Below are 21,870 nucleotides of genomic sequence, written 5' to 3' on the forward strand. Positions count from 1 at the left end.
GAAAATAACTCTTCGTGAAACTTGTCTGGCCTTACGCTCCTGTCTAAACACGCTGAATGAGTTTTTTTTTTTTTTTTTCTGTAAAACAAGAGTTGGAATAACGGGTTTTATTTTAAGCTTGAACCAAAAGTTTGTGTTTCCGTGTTTTGCTTTAACCTGACAAATGTATTCTTGTTTGTAAAGTAAAAAAAAAAAAAACTCTAAATGTCCATTCTAGTATAACTTGTTGAAATGTAACTTCACTCTGTAAACAAAGAGTCGAGTCGATGCGTTCGCAGCGCTGACAGGAGGAGGGCAGTGGGAGGGGAGTGGCTGACGTGGGAGGGGGCATGTCGGGTATATAAGGCTGTGCAGATTTCACTCAGCAGTCTTTACAGTGCTGTCAGCTGATGTGAAACCATCTGCCTCAGCTAAACGTTTAGATTGCTCTTCGGATTAAGGATAAGAGAAGAAGGATGACGCTGCAGCCAACTTATGATATTTATGATTACTACGAGTATGAGGAGACGGAGAACTCCACCATGTGTGACTACTCAGAGTGGGCGCCATCGTACTCTGTCATCCCGGTGCTCTACATGCTCATCTTCATCCTGGGCCTCTCTGGAAACGGGGTGGTCATCTTCACCGTGTGGAGGGCTCAGGGCAAGCGTCGAGCCGCCGACATCTACATCGGCAATCTGGCGCTGGCCGACCTCACCTTCGTGGTGACCCTGCCTCTGTGGGCCGTCTACACGGCCATGCAATACCACTGGCCCTTCGGCGTGGCCCTGTGCAAGATCAGCAGCTACGTGGTGCTCCTCAACATGTATGCCAGCGTCTTCTGCCTCACCTGCATGAGCTTCGACCGGTACCTGGCCATCGTGCACTCCCTGTCCAGCACCCAGCTGCGCACCCGGAGCCACATTCAAGCCTCGCTGACAGCCATCTGGCTGCTCTCCGGCGTCCTGGCTGCCCCGACTCTTGTGTTTCGCACGACCAAACCAGATTTAGAGAACAACCGCACGTCATGCGCCATGGACTTCACCCTGGTTGTGACGAGGAAGGAGCAGGAGAACCTGTGGATCGCCGGGCTCAGCCTCTCCTCTTCGGCTCTTGGCTTTCTTCTCCCGTTCTTAGCGATGATGGTGTGCTACTGCTTCATCGGATGCACCGTCACCCACCACTTCAACACGCTGCGAAAGGAGGACCAACGCAAGAGGAGGCTGCTGAAGATCATCACCACGCTCGTGGTGGTGTTTGCTGCCTGCTGGCTGCCGTTCCACATCGTGAAGAGCGCCGACGCCCTGACGTACCTGAACCTGTTCCCCGACACCTGCAGCTTCCTGCGCTTCCTGCTGCTGGCTCACCCTTACGCCACCTGCTTGGCCTACGTCAACAGCTGCCTCAACCCCTTCCTGTACGCCTTCTTCGACCAGCGCTTCAGATCCCAGTGTCTGTGCCTCCTCAACCACAAGAAGTTCCTGCATGCCAGCCCCCACAGCTCGTTGTCCTCGCAGAAGACGGAGGCTCAGTCTCTGGCCACAAAGGTGTGACCACAGCTGGGGAGGAGGTGAACGATGCAGAGCCAAAACTCAGCGGTATGGGGCGCCTGCTTGGTCAGTTTCGGGGTGTCACCTCTGCCACTCACCCCTCAGCCTTTTTGACCCCATGGCTGGAAGAGCAACAATGGTTTTGGTGGTTGAATCACGCAGAAACTCTTTCCTCACTTTGAGTGGCAGAAACTGAACAACTCAACATTGAGTAGACTGTGAGTTCCTCTTGGTTCGCCCGTGGACTTCCTGCAAAGTACCGAGCTGCTCGAATCAACGAACCGACATGTGTTACTTGTTAATTTGCCACTTCTGATCTTGTTTGTTTACGAGCGAGCTCTCGAGAGGGCCATCTCTACCGCAGACTCCGCAGATCAGACCGGTATCTGCAGCGCAGCTGGCAGCGTTACTCTTCGTGTGTGTGTGTGTGTGTGTGAGTGAGTGTGTGTACGAGGGGTGTGCCAATCGGCGAGAGGTGTTGGAGTCAGATAAGACCGTAAACTCTGAGCGTGTGTGAGAGACGGGAGGGTGGGGGGTCGGACCAGACAGACAGACAGATGGCAGCTGACAAATGTTTTCAGGTTGGTGAAAGGTCCAATTAAAAGGTGACTGTCTGTGTGTGTGCGTAAAATGTGATGTTCCTGACAAATAGTTTTGTAAATACACATTATTTTGACTTCCTGTGAATGATTTGTATTAAAAAAGAAGGTGCTTTGAAGAAACAAACGCTCTCTGGTGTCTCTGTTCCTCTTCCACGGCTTGTTACGACTCACTGGATTGTATTTTCTCCTGTCCGGTGAATGTGCTTCTTCCTGTTGGGTCGTTGCTGAGAGGAGGGTGTCTCCTTCCCCCATTGTGTTTTCGCAGGGCTGAAATCAAAGCATGTGTCTGCAGGAAATGCGCGTTGGACTTCTGTTTCCCTCGTCTCCCGACATTTCGCTCACACAAACAATCATTGGGGACAAAAGTTCCTAAATTGGATCGGCCGCAGGGGTTTTGGCTTTCTCACAGAAATGTAAAAATGTGAAGCATTCATTATTGCAACACTCCAAAAAAAATCTCCTTTTAGACACTCTGTTATGGCACATCTGCTGATTTAGCTTTAAAATAGAATGAGTAACCAATTTAGACTGTAATAGGCTTTTTACAGGATATTATCAGCAACAGCAGGGAGGCAGAGGGCTCGGACTAATCCCTCTGGTTGGTGATTTGTCGTGGGCGTTAACTTTTTCGTCCCTTTGTAATACCTGTAATGGAGCATGGCTTTGTCTAAATCATTTCAAAGAGCACTTCTTTGTTTCAATACAGCCTATAGGAACTCTCTGCAGAGGGAAAACCTCAAATGTGGCTCTGATTTCAGACAAATGAAAACATCTTTGTCGGCTGGAAAGAAAGAACTTCGACAGCTGCAGCTACAGTCACTCTGACCGCTTCATTACTGTCACCGCTCCTGCTGGCCAAGTTTTTTGTTATTGTCTGAATTTATTCTAAAATGCACGTGCAAATAATATGAGGCCTCCTGTGAGGCTTGCTGAAATAAATCGTTAAACTCTGAAATGAAATGTTGACTAAACTGTAACAAAAAAGCCACTTACAGTGAGTTTTACAATTCAATGCAGCCTTTTTTGTTGTTTTTTTACAAGATGCCACATTATCCTCCACCTGTCTTTCAAGACAGATCCTGCTGTGAAAGATAATCTGGACTGATTACTTCCATTCCTTTTCAAGTTTTATGAAGCCGATGTGGTCGTGTTACGCAAATTTCACAGCAGCACAAGAAATGTGATTTATGCCCTTGATCGTACATGAGCTGAGTGTTCGTTCAAACATGCTGATACAAATGTTTTAATTCCTCTGACAGCCTGCAAGGAATCCTCAGGGTGGAAAAAAAAAAACCTTGTCATTTTCTTTCCAATAAAAATAACAAACAAATGAAGGAACTTTCTAGAAAACCAAAGGCATGATTCATCGTTTCACTTATTCCCCAGCCCAACTACATCGACAACAGGATATTCTGAAAATGCCTGCTTCCTAAGGAGGCTAACTGAGACGGTCTGAAGGACAAAAACGTCTTTAAAATAACAGACAGCAAGCTACATACTGCCAATTACATCTATAATTATCACAGGCGCCTCGTTTAAATCATGAAACCTTGTAATTATTTCCACCAGCATAAAACAACTTTAATTTAAGATACATGATATTAACATATTCTGAGCGGAAATGAAGCAACTAATCCATGAGAAGTGAAGCAGCAGGTTGTTGAAGAATAGTAGGGTTTAATTTATTATATATCAAGTTAAAAACAACCCATCTGTACTCGTCGTTTTGTGAAATATTGTCAAATTTAAAGTGTAAATATGAAAAGGTTGTAAAGCATTAAGTGGTATTATAGAATAAATAAATTAAATTAAATAAATAAATTTTACAAGCAACGCATCACTAATTAATCCTTATTATTTTAGAATTAAATGCCCTTATGATGTTTTATGAACACTGAATACTGAAAATAAACCTACTGTGTACACTCAAAGTCAAATTTAACACATTGATGAGCATTATTGTCTTTTTATCACCTGCCTTTCATGACAGAGGCTGATTGTGTATGTGTGTGTGTGCACGTGTGTGTGTGTTAGTCTGTCTCGTTGCCAAAATATCTCATGAAACATTCAAAAAACTCATCATCGGATGTACATCTACGAGTGATTAACGCTTGGAGCCAACCTGATTCAAGATGGCCGTCACAGGTAAACACGAGAATGGCTATAATTCAGTCAGTTTCATCAATCTTGAGCTATAATTTGATGTGGTAGTAGCTGAGAGTCATTCACAACACACACTCTGAGCGGGATTGGGCCATGCAACATCTTTGGTTACCTTTTGGACAGAATGTGGCAGGTGATGCGCAATCCTTCAAGGAATGCTAGTTTCATTGTTTTTGTTTTTCTTCCTGAGACACCCTGCTGTGTTTGGACAGAAACTTCAATTAAATTCTCCCCCCACTTTAGAAAGAATGGGTAAACACAGCACGATAAAGCATGAAAAAGCCCCAGCCCATGCTCTCTTCACCGGAGTTTCTACGCCATGGAAATGTATAGAAAAAGTTAAAGAGTTTCAGGCGACACACCCTAACTCATTCATTATCATGTCAGCGGGTGACAATAAGCCCCAGTTATTGTGAGGCTTGCACCCAGACCCACTTTATGTTAGAAACACACATCCTGCTGTCATAAATCAGAGCCCAATAAACCGGGTCAAGGAGAAAATAGACAAAGGAAGCGTGCACTTATTTTTCCTCTGCCCTAACAATAGAGGTTGAGCACCTCAGCCGGCAGACCGGACCTTAAAGGGCTGGCCCGACCCCGACAGGGAAGGATGAGATGCTGACCCTGAAGAGTCTTGGAGGACCTTCAGCTTCCTGCCCCCACCCCGTCGAACGTCTCCCTGCACCCTCCCTGGAGAACAACAACTAACCTTATGGACTGGAAGGGAGCCAGCGGGCCAGGCAGGAAGGGTAGATGGAGGGTGGTCATGGCTGTGGTTCCTGATCGGGGTATCCTGTCTTTCAGAGGCATCGCTCTACTTTTACGGCCTTCAGCAGGAGACACAAACATCTTAGGTCCCAAAATACAAGATTCTTCCATCATAAACTCACCTGCAATGACAGTAAGAGGAAATAAAACAGGCTATAATGAGCATGTGACAAAGAAATTCAACCGTGAACTCTAAATTATAACATGTTCTGTAACAGACATGTGACTCAGGCACCTGAACCGACAAATCAGAGGAGTACTCCCTCTCCTCCTGTTTCTTCCCTATAGATGGCAGGTCCTTTCAAAGGCGCCCACACAAGGGAGCACTCGTTAGTGGGGACACGTCGTTTCCGAAGGAGCGGAAGAGCCCAAGCTGTGGGTGTCTCCGGATCTTAGACTGGAGAAGATCATCCTCTTCACTGGGCACAGAGACTCCCTTCATTCTCTCCTCTATCCTCTCCTTTGTGCATCCTTCCCTCCCTCAGGTCTAAATGGAGGCCCTGTCATCTGCGGCAGGCCTGAACTAGTTTGGAGGCTGACTTCGGCTTCACAGGTAATGAGCACCAGAGCTACCGAGACGTTACATCAGAACATCCAGGGAGGTCACGTGTGCAGTTTTCATTCACTGAATTAATAGCTATGATAAACTATGATGTAAATGAGCAAGCTCTTCTTTGTTTTAAGGAGTTTTTAGGAACAATCCGCAGCTGCACACTGTGTTTGTGTACCTCTGTGCGTGGTTGTACTTGTACTCCTTGTGTTGCAGAGGTGTAAATCTGTTTGCACTAACAAACTGGTGTTTATACAGTCACATTGTGGAGACTCGGCTTCCTTTTCAGGACATAAAGAATGTCTTTCTGATGTCAATCGTCAGTTTCAAATTTAAGACTTAGTTTAAGGTCAGGCAGGAGCTGTTAGTGGAGAGGGTCAGAGTTTTGTTCAGGCATGTGTTAAGACAGACTTTCCTTTATAGGACTTCCTTTCCCCCACCGCAAAACGATAGCTGTAAGGCCAGAAGGTGTAATTTTGTAAACTTGTATATACCTAACTTGCATTGTTTAGTGGTAAAATAATAATCCTATAAAGGAAAAAGGTAAGCATAGTGTTTATTAACACACTCTAACACTTTCCATTAACAATTTACTATTATAAATTGTTAATGGAAACCTATCAGAGTTAAACAATTGTCAGTGCTAAAAGTAAAGTTTATACTTTAACTTAAGAACTGCTGGAATTTTTAATGAGTCTCCAGGCGTTATCAAAACCATAAATGAAAGTTAAAGTATCTGTAAGGTTCTTTTTTTTTCAATAAAGGCTCTTTGTTCACCCTTCAAAAACACAGTAAAATGTCAGCTGTGAGGCAGCTGTTACAGTTGTTTCTCTAAACCAGGTTTAGCCATAACACTCATAAGTACGAGGTCACGGACATTAAATAAAACGTGGACGATGTATGGGATCGCGCAGCTTGTGAAAGTGCCTTTGTATTTTAAAAGAAAACAGTTCTTGGGTATAGCCAAGAAATGCACAGGTGACCTTTTTCTGACAGTACATCTCCTAAAGCAGTTGAAAGAAAACCGACGTGCACAAACCCACAGTAAACAAAAATCATATAGGGGCATATTTCCCAAAGGGGGGGAAAAAAAGGTTTTGAATTTTGATGGAAGATGACAACTGTGTTCTGAGAGTGTGAGAAACCTCATGTAGGCAATCTACCGGCAAAATTAGCTGGCATGCTATATAAATAGTCAAGCTACTTACTTTTTTATAAGTAGCCAAAAAAGCAGAAATGCAAGTTTATCTGCAAGCCATGTCAGAGAAGCTGCAAAAAGCTGCAAGATCTATACAATAAACAATAAAACAGTGGCTCTCAGTTGGGTACCGTGGATCATGAAACACCAAATTATATTCTACAGATATCTAATGAAATAAAACAAATGATATTTATTACATATTTTGTGACATGAGCTAAAAATAGCACATGTAAAATAGTATAAAGATGGCTGAAGGTGTTTATATTATTTTTAAGTCCCTGTTAAGTTAGCTTGTTGGGTTTGTTTCCTAAGTAATAATAATTTGTAAGTCGGAAACTGAACTGTTTGTGAATTATTATAATTAACAGAAGTATACTTCGAGAAAGAAGGTCAGTGGTGACACCTAGTGGTTTCCCCGGAAACAATCTGTCCTCGGAACTTTAGCGATAAAGCTGTTGTACCAGTCGGAACTATTAAACAGACGGAGCGGCTAACCAAGACCTAGCAAAACAAGCGTCTACATTTCTCTAAAGAGAACAAAACACTTTTTCCCTCCCCCGCAGTATGGTGTCCCAAAGACAGGCCCGAGTGTGGAGGTACGTGGACGAAGGGAGTCTTCTGAAACTGAAGTCGTACCTGCGGAAGCACCGGGACCTGGACGTGAACTTCTCCCGGGGAAAGAAGCAGAGGAGCCCGCTGCACCTGGCCTGCTCCCTGGGGGACGACGGTGTTCTGCGGCTGCTCCTCAAACACGGAGCCGATGTCCTTCAGAGGGACCGGAGAGGAGACACGGCGCTTCACATCGCAGCTAGCAGGGCCTTAAAACACGGGAAGACGGGTGAGGAACAAGAAGCTTTATTGGACTGAGATTAATAAACGCGACAGTCTTTGTTATCATGCTCTTTTTTTTTTTTTTCGTCTTATGATTCCGTCTAGTTTACGATGACCTGGTTGTGCCCCTCAAGAAGTCATGTCCTGAAGCTTTAAGTGCTTCAAATAAAGCTGGAGTCACTCCTCAAGACCTGCTGAACTGGATGAAACAATCAGAGGTAAAAAAATAATATTTATATCGATTAGGTAAACAGTAGGTTGAAGTCCTGCAACTAATTATCATCTTGTGCAAAATAACATACATTACACTACAAACTGGATTTATTTCATGTCTGATTTGGGTTGCAGTTAGTTTATTGTATATTAAAAATTGCCTTCAGTGGATTTTCTGGCTGCATCATAACAAACATGGAAGTAAGTGTGCAATAAGTGACATTGGCTTATTTTTGTAGGGATGGTTAAAACATAGCTGATCATAGAGAATGCCATTAGTTATAACAATACATAATGTTTGGGGATTGAACCACTTGTTCTGTATTAATAAACTAAAAATCCTATTTTTATTTAGTTTATTATTTGGATTTTTATAAATAAATAATACAACTAATGTTCCCAGCTGCCCTCTTAGGAGGATTTTTTTCATGATGAATATTCAGCACTCACTGGTCAGACTTCAGTAACTACAAACTTTCCAAGAAGACAGAAATAAAAAAACCCACTTGCCTCGAAAAGATATGAAAAAAAAAAGAGAAAAATTAAACAATTCCTGTAATTGGATATATTGTGTTTGTTCTTTGTCAGGAGTGACGTTAATACTGTAACTATTTATTTACTAAAAGCCAAAACGGCTTCTTCAGTTAGTGTGAGTAGCTTGGTTGCTTCATCAGAACTAATTTGTATTTTTATCTATCTGCTTTTGTGAAAAAGGGAAAAAAAACAATTCAAGCAAGAAAAAAAAAGCACATTAAATAAATGTTGATAGAATTCTGAGTACCTAAGGACTGTCCATCACAAGTTTCTGAGTAGATTTTTGCACCTGTTTATTGACATCAACATGTATTTTCCTTCATTTTCTTCAGGCTGCAGATATGAGCTGTCCACCTGAGGCAGACCCTGAGAAGGAGTGGCTGGAGAAGCTGTTTGGAGAATGCGAGAATGAGTTTTTTGAGACCTTTGAACCATATGGAGGTAAATTTCAAACCCTGTATTGTTAACTTTGATTCAGACTTTCTCTGCTTGATATTTAACGCTGCTGCTTTCACAGCTGATGACTACCTGCCTGTCGATGACGATGAGGAAGACTTTGGGGACTGGGCTGATCGTATCAGAAGAGAATACTTCCATAAAAAACACGCTGAAGCTCAAAGACTGGCAAGCTCGTCTTCTAGTTGGAAAAAAAGGAGCGATAAACAAAAGAAAGAACAAGAAGAGGAAAGCCATAGAAAGCTGCACGAGCGACTGCAGAGGGAACACGAGGAGTACCTGGCTCGAGCTGCTCGTAAAGAGGAAGAGACTCGGCAGGGAAAGAAGCGTCGGTACGACGAGAAGTGCGCCACTACATTCAACAGCGCTTCGGCGTCCAGCAGCTCAAAACTGAGCTACAGCGACATCCCCTGGCCGTCCTCAAGAGGCACGGTCCTGGAGATGGTGGACGTGATGCTTCACGGCGTGGACCGAAAGGACGCGGCGGCCTTTCGCAAAGCTCTGCGGAAGCAACAAGCCCTGTGGCATCCAGACAAATTTGCTCAGCGATGTGAAGCTCGGTTAGACGAGAAGGACAAACGGCGGATTCTGGATACAGTGACGGCTCTGTCACAGGAGCTCAACAGGCTGGCTCAGAGTCTCAGGACTTAGGAAGCGGCACAGGTCATACATTTCATGGGCTCCACTGGAAATGAGCCTGAGAAGTCTCCAAAAACTCATCATAAAATTAATTACTCTTATCCTATTTACTGACTGCCTATAATTCTCAGAATCTGTAGAAATTTATCCTGAAAGCTATAGTTCTTGGAGGGCTTTTAAAAACACAGAGCAGAGAGAGCAAGCTGCATTACTTTACATGCAAATTAAATGGATTGAGCTCCTCTGAATGCAAGTGGCTCAGTGCCCTGAGCTTGGATGTGTTGTCAAATAAATGATCTCCATGCAGTCAGAATGAATCATTAATTTAAGCTTAAACCATAAAATGGTAGTCGTGTTCTGCTACATCTTTATCATATATTTTTTTCTTTCTTTCTTCTTTGGAAGCTCATTGTCATTTTTCCTGAAATAAGTGTTGTAAGTGTGCTTAAAATATATATTTAATTGTCTGATTGCTAGAATAATAGGTACTCATTGCAAACTATAAAATGAAACATAAAATAGGTTATCATGAGCTATATGAAAGGGTGCAGTTTGAAAGCGTTTACTCCAGTAGATTTGCAGATATATTGAATGCAATCCCAAAATGCGGGTCCCCGCTCAACGTAAACAGTCGACAGAAAAGCTGAACGCTTGAGCCACATGATTGATTTATATTTATATTAGTCTGACCAGACTGTGCAGGTTAATAAATATGTCTGGTAAATTTAACATTTATTTGACCTGTTTTCAGTTACTTCTGCTCTTTCCGTAGTCAAATGCGCTTTTTACACATTTTAATTTAAGAGCATGCTAATCATTGATATGGAAGAAAAGCTATGCAAATATATTTTCCTACTTTTTCTCACAACTTTGCAATGAGTACCTTTAAAAAATGAATAAATAAAATCCTGAGCAGCATTTTTTGAGTCATGTCTCCTTAAGTGCTTCATGTGATGTATGCTTCCGTTACTCCTTGCAATATAATATAATGCAGAAGCGTTTTTTTTAACTTAATAATAATTAAAATACTTTTAAAAGCACCTTTTAAATCGACATTTATCAGGTGAGATCAAATGGTCGGTCAGATTATGCCATGGAATTGGGTTGCCAGATTGGTGAGCTAAACCCCCGTTTCATAAAAGGGGCAAAGTATTTAAAATAAAGAAATGAAAAACGTTTTAGTTTTAGCTTTTACCGGTTTATTTCAGTCAAAATTAACTCGGATTCACTATGCAGCCAAATAAAACTGATTCTAATGTAAATTTTTGCTTATTTTATTGTTTAGTTTACTGCATTTTGTTTAAACGTACTAAATCGCCGATAAAGCCGTTCTAGATGGCGAATTCAAATTCAAGCTATGACGTCTTTTCTCACCAGGCCGCTTCACGTTCAGATAAATGTCCATTTAGCCGCAAAGCTAACGCGATGGCGCTCTGAATCGACGGCTGTCGCAGAGGAGGCGCTATCTGGCAACCCCGCGGGCGAGATCTGTGTCAATTGCGAATAAAGGCCCGCGCGGCGTAAATCTGACCGGGGTCGCGAGACGCAGCCGTTAGCGCTGCTCGTCAACATGGCGGGTCGACAATTTATATGTTCTTCTTAGTTAGCTTGTTGCTGGCGTGTTAGCCTCGCGCGGTGGTAGTGCGCCGTTATGACAGGTGTAACAAGGTAAAAAAAAAAAAAAAAAGAGGAGGCTACGGGAGCAGGAGGAGGACGCCTTTCTCTGTCTCCTTTTTTATTTTTTTCCGACGCTAAAATGAGACTCCGCTGTCTTTGTTCCCGAGCCGAGGGGGGAAACGAACCGAACCGCAGCTGAGGATGACCCAGAGATTATTAACAGGCGCTAATCCTGGGAGGGAGGCAGTTTGGGGCTTGAATTATTTTTAATTTTCTTATTCCGCCATGCGGTGTTTTTTAGCTTGAACGGGCTCCGGGAGGATCAGGAGGCTAACGCCAGATTATCGGCGGAAGTCCCGCTCGTCAAAGATGGTGTTTCGGAGCGAGGAGATGTGCTTGGCGCAGTTGTTCCTGCAGTCCGGCTCGGAATATGACTGCATCAGTGAGCTCGGGGAGCTGGGGCTGGTCGAGTTCCGAGATGTAAGTAGGGATGATGCTGCTGCTGATGATGATGATGATGCACACCCTCATCTCTCCAAACAGATAAACTCCATCACCAGGAGAAAAGTATTTAATGCATGAATTTTCCACCAAAACCCCCTTGTTTTGCATTTTCTTTTTCATTATGCATGCATGTTATCTATCTATCTATGCAAGCTTTAACCCCTTATATGAGCTGACCGTAGGAAACAAGCAGTAGAATGAAGCTCTTTTGCCACAGGTCAACAGAGAGCCCCATTTCAGGCTGTTAGTTGAATTATTTTCACATGTATTGTCAGCGGCCACCCTGATTTGTGTTGCTCCTCTGGTTTCAGCTCAACCCAAGTGTCAGCTCATTCCAGCGGCGCTTCGTCAGCGAAATCAAGAGATGCGAGGAGATGGAGAGGATTCTGGGTAAGGACAGCAGCCCCCCCTCCACCTGGGCGCCCATCAAATCCTCGCCTGTGGTCCCCCCTCCCAGCTGATTGGGTCTTAGCAAAGCTGATTGAGGGATTGTCTTGGAGAAAAAAAAAGCCGCACTACTGGCTGATGTTTTTGTCTTTTTTCTTTGTGAGCAGGTTACCTTCTGAGAGAGATCCAGAAGGCTAGAATAGCTGTTCCAGAGGAGGACGAGAGCCCACTCGCTCCTCCGCCCAGACAAGTTCTTGAGATTATGGTACGTGTTCAAAAAGCACCCGTTTTTAACCTTAAAGTTGGACAAATGCAGCTGTTTGCATCTGTGCTTTTACACTTATATTCAGATTTTTAAGCTGGTTTCTCTAAAATAATCCTGGTCTGTCAGACTTAAACTTGATTTCCACTCTTTTTTTTAATTACCTTACAGACTGAAGGGGAAAAACCTACCTTAAAAAATAACTATTTGTTTTCTCACAGCTTTTGTCTTTGTGTACATCAATTACTGCTGCTTTCAAAGCACGAAGAAGCAGTTTAGAGAAGTTTGTTGTTAATTTTTGGAAGATCTGAGCTGGACTTTTCTAGTAAACACCGTTGATGAACTGTAGCCTGAAAAAAGTGCGCCGATTCTGAAATTCTGGGCCAGTACTGGTGTTTTAAAAGATAATATGGGTGATGGTTCATTGCCACTATTAAGTGTTTTTGTCGTTTATTCACCATTTTAATGTTAGGGAAACAATAACAAGGCATTAAATAAGTTTGTAGCTGTTATTACAATTATGAATTCCAAGATAAAGTGTTAAAAAGCAAAAAAAAACTTTATTAGTAGTTTTAGTTATAGACATTTTTAGATGAGTTGTGCAAATGTAGCTTTGGGTTTTAAAGATGCGCCGCTCTTACCGTATTCGGACTTACGCTGGCGTTCCCTGTAATATCCAGGAGCAGCTCCAAAGGCTGGAGATGGAGCTCAGCGAAGTGGCCAAAAACAAGGAGAAGCTTCAGCGGAACCTCCTGGAGCTCATCGAGTACACGCACATGCTGAAGATTACGCGGACCTTCATGCACAGCCGCTCCAGGGTGAGTGCGTCTCTTGTCTGGCTGCTTGTTTCTGGTGCTGTCGGCGTACTTCACCGACCTGCAGTCCCAGTTTGCGTACAAGAGCCGTGCACGGGCAGTTAACATCAGCCCCTTCCCTTTTTTTTATAACCAGCACGAGGCTCTCGGCCCCCAGTATGAAGAGTTCCCCGCCGCGGAGACGGACTCGGCGACTGGATGCACCGGGATGCAGAGACTTGGAGCAAAGCTGGGGTGAGCCTCGGCGTCACTCGTCCACTACGCCGTCGTGTGGTTCGAAAACACATCCCCGACCTTATATCTGGTTTCTCCTGTGTGCAGTTTTATTTCAGGTCTCATCCAGCGGGTGAAGGTGGAGGCCTTTGAGCGCATGTTGTGGAGAGTGTGTAAAGGTTACACAATCCTCAGCTACGCAGAAGTGGACGAGAGCCTTGCTGACCTCGACACTGTGAGCTCACTTGGTTTTTTTGTTTGTTTTTTTAAACATTTCACGACGCTCCATCACTGGTTTCGACAGGAAGTTAAAAGTTTTCCGAACTCTGTGATTTCAGGGAGAAATAAGCAAAAGTGTTGTGTTTCTCATCTCTTTCTGGGGCGACCAGATCGGACAGAAAGTTCAAAAAATCTGCGACTGGTAAGTTGGCTTTCACCGTCCGACTTCAACTCTCAGCCCCTCATGAACCCTCCTCTCTTCTCACTTTTTCCTTCTTCCTCTCCCCTAGTTACCACTGCCACTTGTATCCGCACCCTGAGAACGACGAGGAGCGAGCAGACGTGTTGGACAGCTTGAAAACGCGGATCCAGGACCTCAATAACGTAGGACGGAAGTCCTCTGGGGGACACGACACGCACGTATGACCTCAGCAGTAACTGTTGTCTCCCTGCAGGTGCTTCACCGCACCGAGGACTACTTGAGGCAGGTCCTGCAGAAAGCGGCAGAGTCGGCCTACTCCTGGGTGGTGCAGGTTAAGAAGATGAAGGCCATCTATCACATCCTCAACCTGTGCAGCTTTGACGTTACCAACAAGTGTCTGATCGCCGAGGTTTGGTGTCCCGTCAGCGACTTGGCAAACCTGAGAGGAGCGCTAGAAGAAGGTTCGGTGAGTAGGGTGGGGGCGGACTCCATTATAAAGCTGAACGTCTGTTTCAGGGGCGTCCAAACAGACAGGAGCCATTTTAACTACGGTATCATTTTGTCCCACAAGGTTGATGCAGATGGACCCCTTATTTTGCAAATTTATTAGATGATAATTTTATAATTTATAGGTTTAACAGAAAACCGGATGGAAAAAACCTTTAAATATTAAGTACAATCCAAGTTTTTTGTTTTTAATTAACCATTTTTATTCTAATTTCATGTTAAAAAAGGACCACAAACCTTTACTAACTTTACCAAAAGGTAAACTTTTAGGTAACCATTCATAAAACTTGTCTAAATGGAGTCTTTTTAAAGAAGAAAATGCTCATTGACAAAGTAGATCAAGGTGCATTAATGAATATTAGAAGTCATTAAATAGATTTAGCAAAAAAATGCATTAAAAAGCATTTATATGTATCTCAGTGGCATTAAATTTTTCTCATCAGTTTTTAAGAAGAAGAAGAGCGACTTTGAAAATCATGTTTTAAAAGAAAAGTGACTCATAATATTTGCTCCAGACAATAAACAAAAATTTACTTTTCAAGGACAAGAAAACAAAAAACTATATTTCCAACAAATTGAAATAATTTAGAGCTTTTGTTCTTAGTTTTAATAGTTTGTGAGGCTTTTTATGCTTCAGATTATCCTTTTTCTATAATATTATGTGTTTACATTGTTGCTAAGAATTAAAAAAATGACCAAACATGTCAATGAAATTCTCAATACATGCTTTTAATTAAAATTTCCAACTTTTCATGGCCAGAGTGTATTTTCAGCATGACAATTCTGACCCACGTGTCAAAAAGTTTGGACTCCGCTGATCTTTTCTAATGACTTCTGTCGGGAAAAGTATTGTTTTAACGCTCTTTAATATTTTAAATGGCAATCTTTGCATAAAATCCACTCCCTTTATTTAAAGAATCGGTTTGTCTCCTTAAAGGTTGGAAGTTATTTTACTGTCAGCACGACGACGTGGAGAGGAATAAGAGGGCGAAGCTACAAAATGTTCAGTGGAAGTTGATGTTTTACTACTGACTCAGTTATACTCAAGTTATTCTGTAAAAAAATCAAGTCACACAGTAACAAACGAACGAATCGAAATAGCTGAAGGGAAAATCAGTCCTCCAAGAGAAACGCAGCCTCGGCTGTCAGTAAGAGCTGTCTGACAACGAGATGAAGCGAGGGAAGTCTGAAGTCAATGATGGCGATAAAACAGGATTTATATTCTGTCAGAGCTGCCTGCGAGATGATTGATTGCTTCAAAATGCTCCTCTCTGTCAGTCCTCGGAGTCTGCGTTTGTTGTTTTATTTATAATGAGCCACACAGAGATGCAGTGAAGGAGTCGCTGGTTTCGTGCTTCAAAAAGCTGCACTTGAGATTTAATTGGGCACAATTTAAAATCACCTTGTGGTCCGACTCTGCTTTACATTTCAGATAAAGTCAGAAAGAGTCACGGAGGACATGCATAAATCTTCAGCAGGATTTAAATTACAGCGTTAATGCAGAACCTGAGTACTGAGTAACAGAGTCCTGTGTTGTTATTTAAGGCGCAGAGCGTTCCTCTCTGTTAATGTGTTGCATCTCTTGAAGAAAAATGATTAGCGGGTTGTGTTGCAGGCCTTACTGGACGTAAGTTCAACACCTGGAAGATAATATAAAAAATAAAAGTGTGATTACTCCGTATGAATAACTAGGCGTCCATGTTTTCTGTTTCTGGTTTAATGTATTTGGTTACTAGATGTTACTCATTCGTAACCTTCCTGCAGAACACCACTTTAAAAGAGCTGAACTGTTGCTTTAACATAAAAATTACTTTCTGACATAAACCCGTGTGCCAGTTTTACAACAATCCTTCACTTCCTCATGATCATTCATTTTTTTTTCAACCAGAGAAAAGGAGACGCCACCGTTCCGTCCTTCGTGAATCGCATCCCGAGCAGCGACATGCCTCCGACCCTCTCGAGAACCAACAAGTTCACGAGCGGCTTTCAGAGCATCGTGGAGGCTTACGGCGTGGGGGACTACCGCGAGGTAAGCCCAGGTAAGTCCCGCGTTTTTTTCCAAGGGGCAGTGAAGTGCACCTTATTCGCACTGCAGACGGTCAGGATGATGATGTTCTGTCCGCTCCTTGTGCTGGCAGCTCCCTACACCATCGTCACGTTCCCCTTCCTGTTCGCCGTGATGTTCGGGGACCTCGGCCACGGGGCGGTGATGAGTCTTTTTGCCTTGTGGATGGTGCTGACAGAGAAAAAGCAAAAGAAGAAACGTTCCAGTAACGAGGTGGGAGTAATATTTGTAATTATTAATTCTAACTAGTGGAAGTTGGCTTCGTCTGATGCTCACGTTCTTGTCGAAATCACAGATTTGGGCGACGTTTTTCAACGGGCGTTACATCATCCTGATGATGGGGCTGTTTTCCATCTACACTGGACTCATTTACAATGACTGCTTCTCCAAGTCTCTGAATTTATTTGGCTCAGGGTGGAGTGTTAAGGCCATGTTCACAAATCAGCACTGGACGTGAGTATCGGCACAAATGCGAACATCAGCAGCAGCTCAACGGACGATTCAGGCTTTATAACGCGCTCTTTTTCAGGAACAAAACACTCCAAACAAACGCTTTGCTGACGTTAGACCCGAATGTCAGCGGCGTCTTTAGTGGACCGTACCCGTTTGGCATTGATCCTGTGAGTAAACGGGCTCACGCCTTCAGTCATTACAGACCCTCGTGTTATTTTTACTAAGATGCTTTTTGATGTTTGATCAGATATGGAACATGGCCGTGAATCGTCTGTCTTTCCTCAACTCGTATAAGATGAAGATGTCCGTTATCATTGGTGTTGTTCACATGAGCTTCGGAGTGGTGCTGAGTGTCTTCAACCACTTGTAAGGGACTTCAGGCTTCACCTTTGTTCACCTATTCAATAATGCTCTGTTAGGTATCTGGCAGTGTTGTCTTTTTGGCACATATAAAATCAGCCTCGGCTGTTCAGGCTGAGCAGAAAGCAAGCTAAAGAGAAACAGGTTTGTAATTGTGTTAAAAAGTTATATAAAAAAACTGAAAGTCGTTTCAAGCTTCGAGACTCAAAGTTTGAGACGTTTAGAAAGCAACAGACCTCGCTGGACAGGCGTTAGAAAACAAAGATTTCTATGAAGGCAGAGAGGACCAGCGATAAGGTAAAATATCAACACAATGCTCAGGAAAGAGACAGGATGCTGATATTTGTCTGTAAACGTTTGGTCACGAAACAACAAACAACCCCTGAAATGGATTCTAGTCAGCCAACCAGTTAGTGCCCGGAAATCGATCCTATTAAAAAGCCTCTAAAAATCTTAAAGTAGACATAAAATAATCACAGTTCAGCGCTTCAGAGCTTCTGTTTAGGCATAAAAAGTCAACCAAACAAATCCCACTCTGATTTGAGACCTATTGTCACTTCTCTGTATCAGAACAAGATTTTACAGTAAAAGGCAAAAATCTTTTAGCCTTTTTGGTGTTACTTTAATCTTTTATATCCTGACTTTCAGACTTGCATTATTCTTGGCGTTCTTTTATTTTTATGTATCCAGCTGGAGGATGGGCGCAATTATTTCCAGTTTGTCTCTAAATGCATCATTATTAGGCATCCTGGGCTGGTCGTCGCGGCGCTGCGGTGCAGTATTTAATAACCTGGGCCAGTTGAATGCATGACCCACTTTGAGACAAGACCTAAATGATTATTATTACCAGCAGCCTAGAACTGAACTGCAGACAAAGGAAACGTGAATATCTGAAAATAAACTAAAAATATTAATGCTTTTTTTTTGTTGTTTACAGCACAATATCAGCATCACAGCTCAGAATCCGACTCTTCCCCCTGCCTGGACTGATGTCACTTTTAGTACCTTCATTACTTATTTACAGCTTGGGGAAAATTGTCTCTGTATTGACTTTTTTTTTAACCCCTTGGGAGATCCAATCAATATTTCTCTGCCGTTTTACTGCTTTTTTTTTAAGTCCTCATCCTTCTTTTTCTCCTTTCAGGCACTTCCAACAAAAGTTCAACGTCTATCTGGTGTTTCTTCCCGAGCTGCTCTTCCTGCTCTGCCTCTTCGGGTACCTGGTCTTCATGATCCTCTACAAGTGGCTGGCGTTCAGCGCGCGTCACTCCAGCCAGGCTCCCAGCATCCTCATCCACTTCATCAACATGTTCGTCATGCAGGGGAAGGACGTCACTCCCCTCTACCCTGGACAGGTAGGAGCTCGCCGCGTGGAGTCGTGGTTCTCGTTGGAGCGTCGATTTTTCAAACGTTTGATTTCCGCAGACCGGGCTGCAGATATTCCTGCTCCTGGCGGCCGTGATGGCTGTCCCCGTGCTGCTGCTGGGAAAGCCCCTTTACCTGTACTGGCTGTACCGCGGCGGCAAAGCCCTGCGCAGACGCAGAGTGAGTCCAGTGGAGAGCATTCCCTTCTTTTCGTTCCTTTCTCAGCGCTTCATTTCAGTTTTCCCTTGCTCCGCCTCAGGGTTATGAGAGGGTGAGGCGTGTGAGTGAGGATGATGGCTCCATCACACCTACCTGCGACGACGATGAAGAGGAGGGTGTGGACGAACTGAGCGGCAGAGAAGCTCCTCCCAAACAGGTCACACCTCTTTTATTTATGTTCCAATATGTTCATTTCTGTTATTTACCTGAGCTGTTTACACGGCAGAATATACAAAGGAAAGGTAGTCTTCTGTTGAGGGTTAATAAAGTGTAATATCTCTTGGGCTGTTTTGCAGTTTGACTTTGCAGATGTGCTGTTGCACCAGGCCATCCACACCATCGAGTACTGTCTGGGCTGCATTTCCAACACTGCATCCTACCTGCGTCTCTGGGCGCTCAGCTTGGCCCATGCCCGTAAGAGCAGCGGCCTTCATGCCCCTTTCCTTTTGCCATCTCTTCCTCGTTTCCCGACTGAAAACGCCTCACCCCTTCGCCTCTGTGTGCTCTGTTTCTGTCGGGTTTTAGAGCTGTCAGAGGTGCTGTGGGCCATGGTGATGCGCCTGGGTCTCAGGATCACCACGAGGGTCGGAGTAGCGTTTTTGGTGCCCGTGTTCGGTCTGTTCGCCGCCCTCACCGTGTCGATCCTGCTGGTGATGGAAGGCTTGTCGGCGTTTCTCCATGCTCTCCGACTTCACTGGTGAGTCTCAGGGCTGCTTGATTTCACAGGGCGCTCGCAAATGTTGCTCTTTTGAAGAAACCTAAGCATATGGCACTTCTTTTTTTTTTAACATCACATAAATCTCAGGCAGATACAAAAAACAAATGTGTTGCAAAGAAAAGGGATCATCACAATTAGGCAAAAAAAAGAACAAAGAAGGGCAAAATGATCTAACGGAAACATAAAATAACATGTACGAGGATCAAAATATCTGGACTGAGACAGAAACTGAGCAGTTTGAGACGCTAAATCAACAAAAGTAGACACAGAAAAACCATCAAAGACTCAAGGCTCCTTCATACTCCATAAGAAGTCGGTTCGCGGTCACGTGCTGGCGAGCCGTTCGTTTTCACACACACCTTTCATCGTCCACGAGACGCTCAGATCAGAACTCTCTGGAAGCTCCTTCCTCCTTCTGCGGCGTTAAACAGGTTCCTTCTCGTCGGCTCCTCAGCTCCCCTGTCCTTGTACAGATTTCTGCTTCCCTCACTGCGACCAGACGTGTTTATTAAACAGACTCGGACAGTACTCGCCGTTTGCAAATCTGACGGTGCACAATAACGAGCGAACGAAAGGAACGTGTCCCGACGCCGCCAGGCCCGAGGTGCACTTCCTCCTAGCCAGAACAGCAACAAAGAGCCGCCTGTGTCTCTGCGGTCTTTTTAAACTCGTAAGTTTCTAGGCTTTGCAGGAACAGTCGGCTGTATTTTCTACCAGCCTCCAGCTGCTTCTCAGCGGAGCAGTAAAAGCAAAATGGCTCCATTAAAGCTCACCGGCTTCTTCCTCATAAACAACTTCTGACCAATCAGACGACACTTGGCGCAAACCCCCTGTGAGAAACCGTTCGGTCCGGGCGGGCCTTGTGTTGTGTAGGGCAGGACGAAGCTGCGATACAAACAAAAATGACGCAGTTTTCGTCACTCTGAGAGCCGACTTTGTGACTTCTCGTGGATGGAAAGGCCTTAAAGAATGGCTTGAAATGAATTCAGAATATCTAAATGAGCAACAACAGAAAGATCTGAAAGGTCCCTCCAGAAAATTGACTCAGTATCTATCCATATCAAGGAGTTTTACTCTGAGCTGTGTTTTCTGTGGCATAAACGACCAAATCAGACTTCCACGTTGACTTACAACATTTTAACGTTGACAGGATTACCGTACGCTCATATTTCATCACCTTCTGTTTGCGCCCCCCCCCGTCATAAAGTGTCTTGTGTCTTTGTCTCACCCCGCTGTTTTCATCTCAGGGTGGAGTTTCAGAACAAGTTCTACCACGGGGCCGGCGTCAAGTTCGCGCCCTTCGACTTCTCCCGCCTGCCCTCCGTTTTTGAGCAGGAGGCTTTGCTTTGAGCCCTCCGTGGCGGTCGGGTGAGGACTTCCACGCGTGGAGTCGGACCGGTCCGCTCCGGCACAACGACGAACGACGAACCCTGAAAACTCTGAACTGAAACTTGTAGCAACGTTTTTCACCGCGATGGTTCTCCTCGGCCGTGCTGACTGCCTTACCACACAAACCTCTGACGGTCCAGAGGTTTAAAAAAAATGTCTCCTTTTTTTTTTTTTTGATACGTAAGATCTGCTTAGCTTTTCCTGTCACACCAGCTCGGCGAGTTCATCGTTTTAATTTGCATCGTGCCGTGTGAACTGGTTTTATAGGCTTTACAGCGTGACATTTAAACAGGTAGACGACAAAGGGCGTCCTGATGTATTGCCATGGAGATCTGTTTCCAATATGAGGATGCTTTTGTTTGTTTTTAACTCCTTCGTGCGACAAAAGAAAAGCTGCAGACATCAAAATTTGAAGACAGTAGAAATAAAACCCTTTTGTGAGGCTTTTTTTCATAAAGCACTTTGCAGAAATGATTGTACAATAAAATGTTTTCACTAATGACTGTGATGATGCCAAATGAAAATATTCACTGTTTGCTATCTGTGTATTTACTTATTTACCCTTCCTTGTAATCAGTAAAAACAATTATTAAATGCTCCAGAAAAGGGCAGGAAACCTTACAGTAGGTCTTTCTTTAATTCTTCTGCTTACTGCATTTGTTTATGATATTTATCTAAATTATTGTCTGTACAAAAGTAATATTTTACCATTCGGATGTGTCAAATAAACATTTTGAGAAAGGCAAGCAAAGAAATGGTTTGTTGCTTTATTATTTAAGCTCTAATGCTGTTTTTTACTTTAATTTTTTATTCCGATGTTTCTATTTAATGCCTGTTTGAGAGTCAAAACTAACAAGGTTGTAACAGTGGGAATTAAAAATGACCTTTTTATTGTTGGAAAGTAAAAGTTACACATCATCCACAGCACTTAGCTGCAGTTTTCATGGACTTGAGTGTTTTCCTGACATAATTTTACTTCTTTTTATTCAAAATATTTACCAAAAAAAAGAGCGATTAAGTTACAAAATTAATACATTTGCAGGCAAAACAATAAAAGTTTTCAACATAAATACATTTTTAATTGATTAA

General features: G+C 43.5%; 3 protein-coding genes across 3 annotated transcripts; all 3 read left to right on the forward strand.

Moving 5' to 3' along the window:
- Window positions 1-352: 352 nt before the first annotated feature.
- Window positions 353-2,255, forward strand: aplnrb (apelin receptor b). Its single transcript, XM_017410758.3, has one exon. The coding sequence runs from the start codon at window positions 456-458 to the stop codon at window positions 1,530-1,532; it is 1,077 nt and encodes a 358-aa protein (XP_017266247.1). The 5' UTR covers window positions 353-455; the 3' UTR covers window positions 1,533-2,255.
- A 5,014-nt stretch (window positions 2,256-7,269) lies between these two features.
- nfkbil1 (nuclear factor of kappa light polypeptide gene enhancer in B-cells inhibitor-like 1) lies at window positions 7,270-10,404 on the forward strand. The gene is made up of 4 exons (XM_017410756.3): window positions 7,270-7,651; window positions 7,750-7,862; window positions 8,724-8,832; window positions 8,909-10,404. Exons 1-4 carry the CDS (start codon window positions 7,378-7,380, stop codon window positions 9,496-9,498), a joined length of 1,086 nt encoding a protein of 361 aa, XP_017266245.1. The 5' UTR covers window positions 7,270-7,377; the 3' UTR covers window positions 9,499-10,404.
- Window positions 10,405-10,516: 112 nt separating this feature from the next.
- Window positions 10,517-21,548, forward strand: atp6v0a2a (ATPase H+ transporting V0 subunit a2a). The gene is made up of 20 exons (XM_017410722.3): window positions 10,517-11,583; window positions 11,919-11,997; window positions 12,162-12,259; window positions 12,937-13,074; window positions 13,208-13,305; window positions 13,393-13,519; window positions 13,623-13,705; window positions 13,794-13,887; window positions 13,959-14,171; window positions 16,101-16,251; window positions 16,351-16,490; window positions 16,573-16,730; window positions 16,807-16,897; window positions 16,978-17,096; window positions 18,235-18,445; window positions 18,516-18,635; window positions 18,715-18,831; window positions 18,971-19,088; window positions 19,200-19,371; window positions 20,640-21,548. Exons 1-20 carry the CDS (start codon window positions 11,473-11,475, stop codon window positions 20,740-20,742), a joined length of 2,541 nt encoding a protein of 846 aa, XP_017266211.1. The 5' UTR covers window positions 10,517-11,472; the 3' UTR covers window positions 20,743-21,548.
- Window positions 21,549-21,870: the final 322 nt, after the last annotated feature.

This window comes from Kryptolebias marmoratus, linkage group LG14 (genome assembly GCF_001649575.2).
Source record: "Kryptolebias marmoratus isolate JLee-2015 linkage group LG14, ASM164957v2, whole genome shotgun sequence".
Classification (NCBI taxonomy): Eukaryota; Metazoa; Chordata; class Actinopteri; order Cyprinodontiformes; family Rivulidae; genus Kryptolebias; species Kryptolebias marmoratus.

Bases quoted from the DNA above. Each gene is read 5' to 3' on its own strand.
- atp6v0a2a (XM_017410722.3), top strand. From the start codon at position 11,473: ATGGTGTTTCGGAGCGAGGAGATGTGCTTGGCGCAGTTGTTCCTGCAG. The intron at 13,075-13,207 runs GTGAGTGCGTCT...TTTTATAACCAG, and splicing joins TCATGCACAGCCGCTCCAGG to CACGAGGCTCTCGGCCCCCA. The intron at 18,636-18,714 runs GTGAGTCCAGTG...GCTCCGCCTCAG, and splicing joins AAGCCCTGCGCAGACGCAGA to GGTTATGAGAGGGTGAGGCG.
- aplnrb (XM_017410758.3), top strand. From the start codon at position 456: ATGACGCTGCAGCCAACTTATGATATTTATGATTACTACGAGTATGAG.
- nfkbil1 (XM_017410756.3), top strand. From the start codon at position 7,378: ATGGTGTCCCAAAGACAGGCCCGAGTGTGGAGGTACGTGGACGAAGGG. The intron at 7,652-7,749 runs GTGAGGAACAAG...GATTCCGTCTAG, and splicing joins CTTAAAACACGGGAAGACGG to TTTACGATGACCTGGTTGTG. The intron at 8,833-8,908 runs GTAAATTTCAAA...CTGCTTTCACAG, and splicing joins GACCTTTGAACCATATGGAG to CTGATGACTACCTGCCTGTC.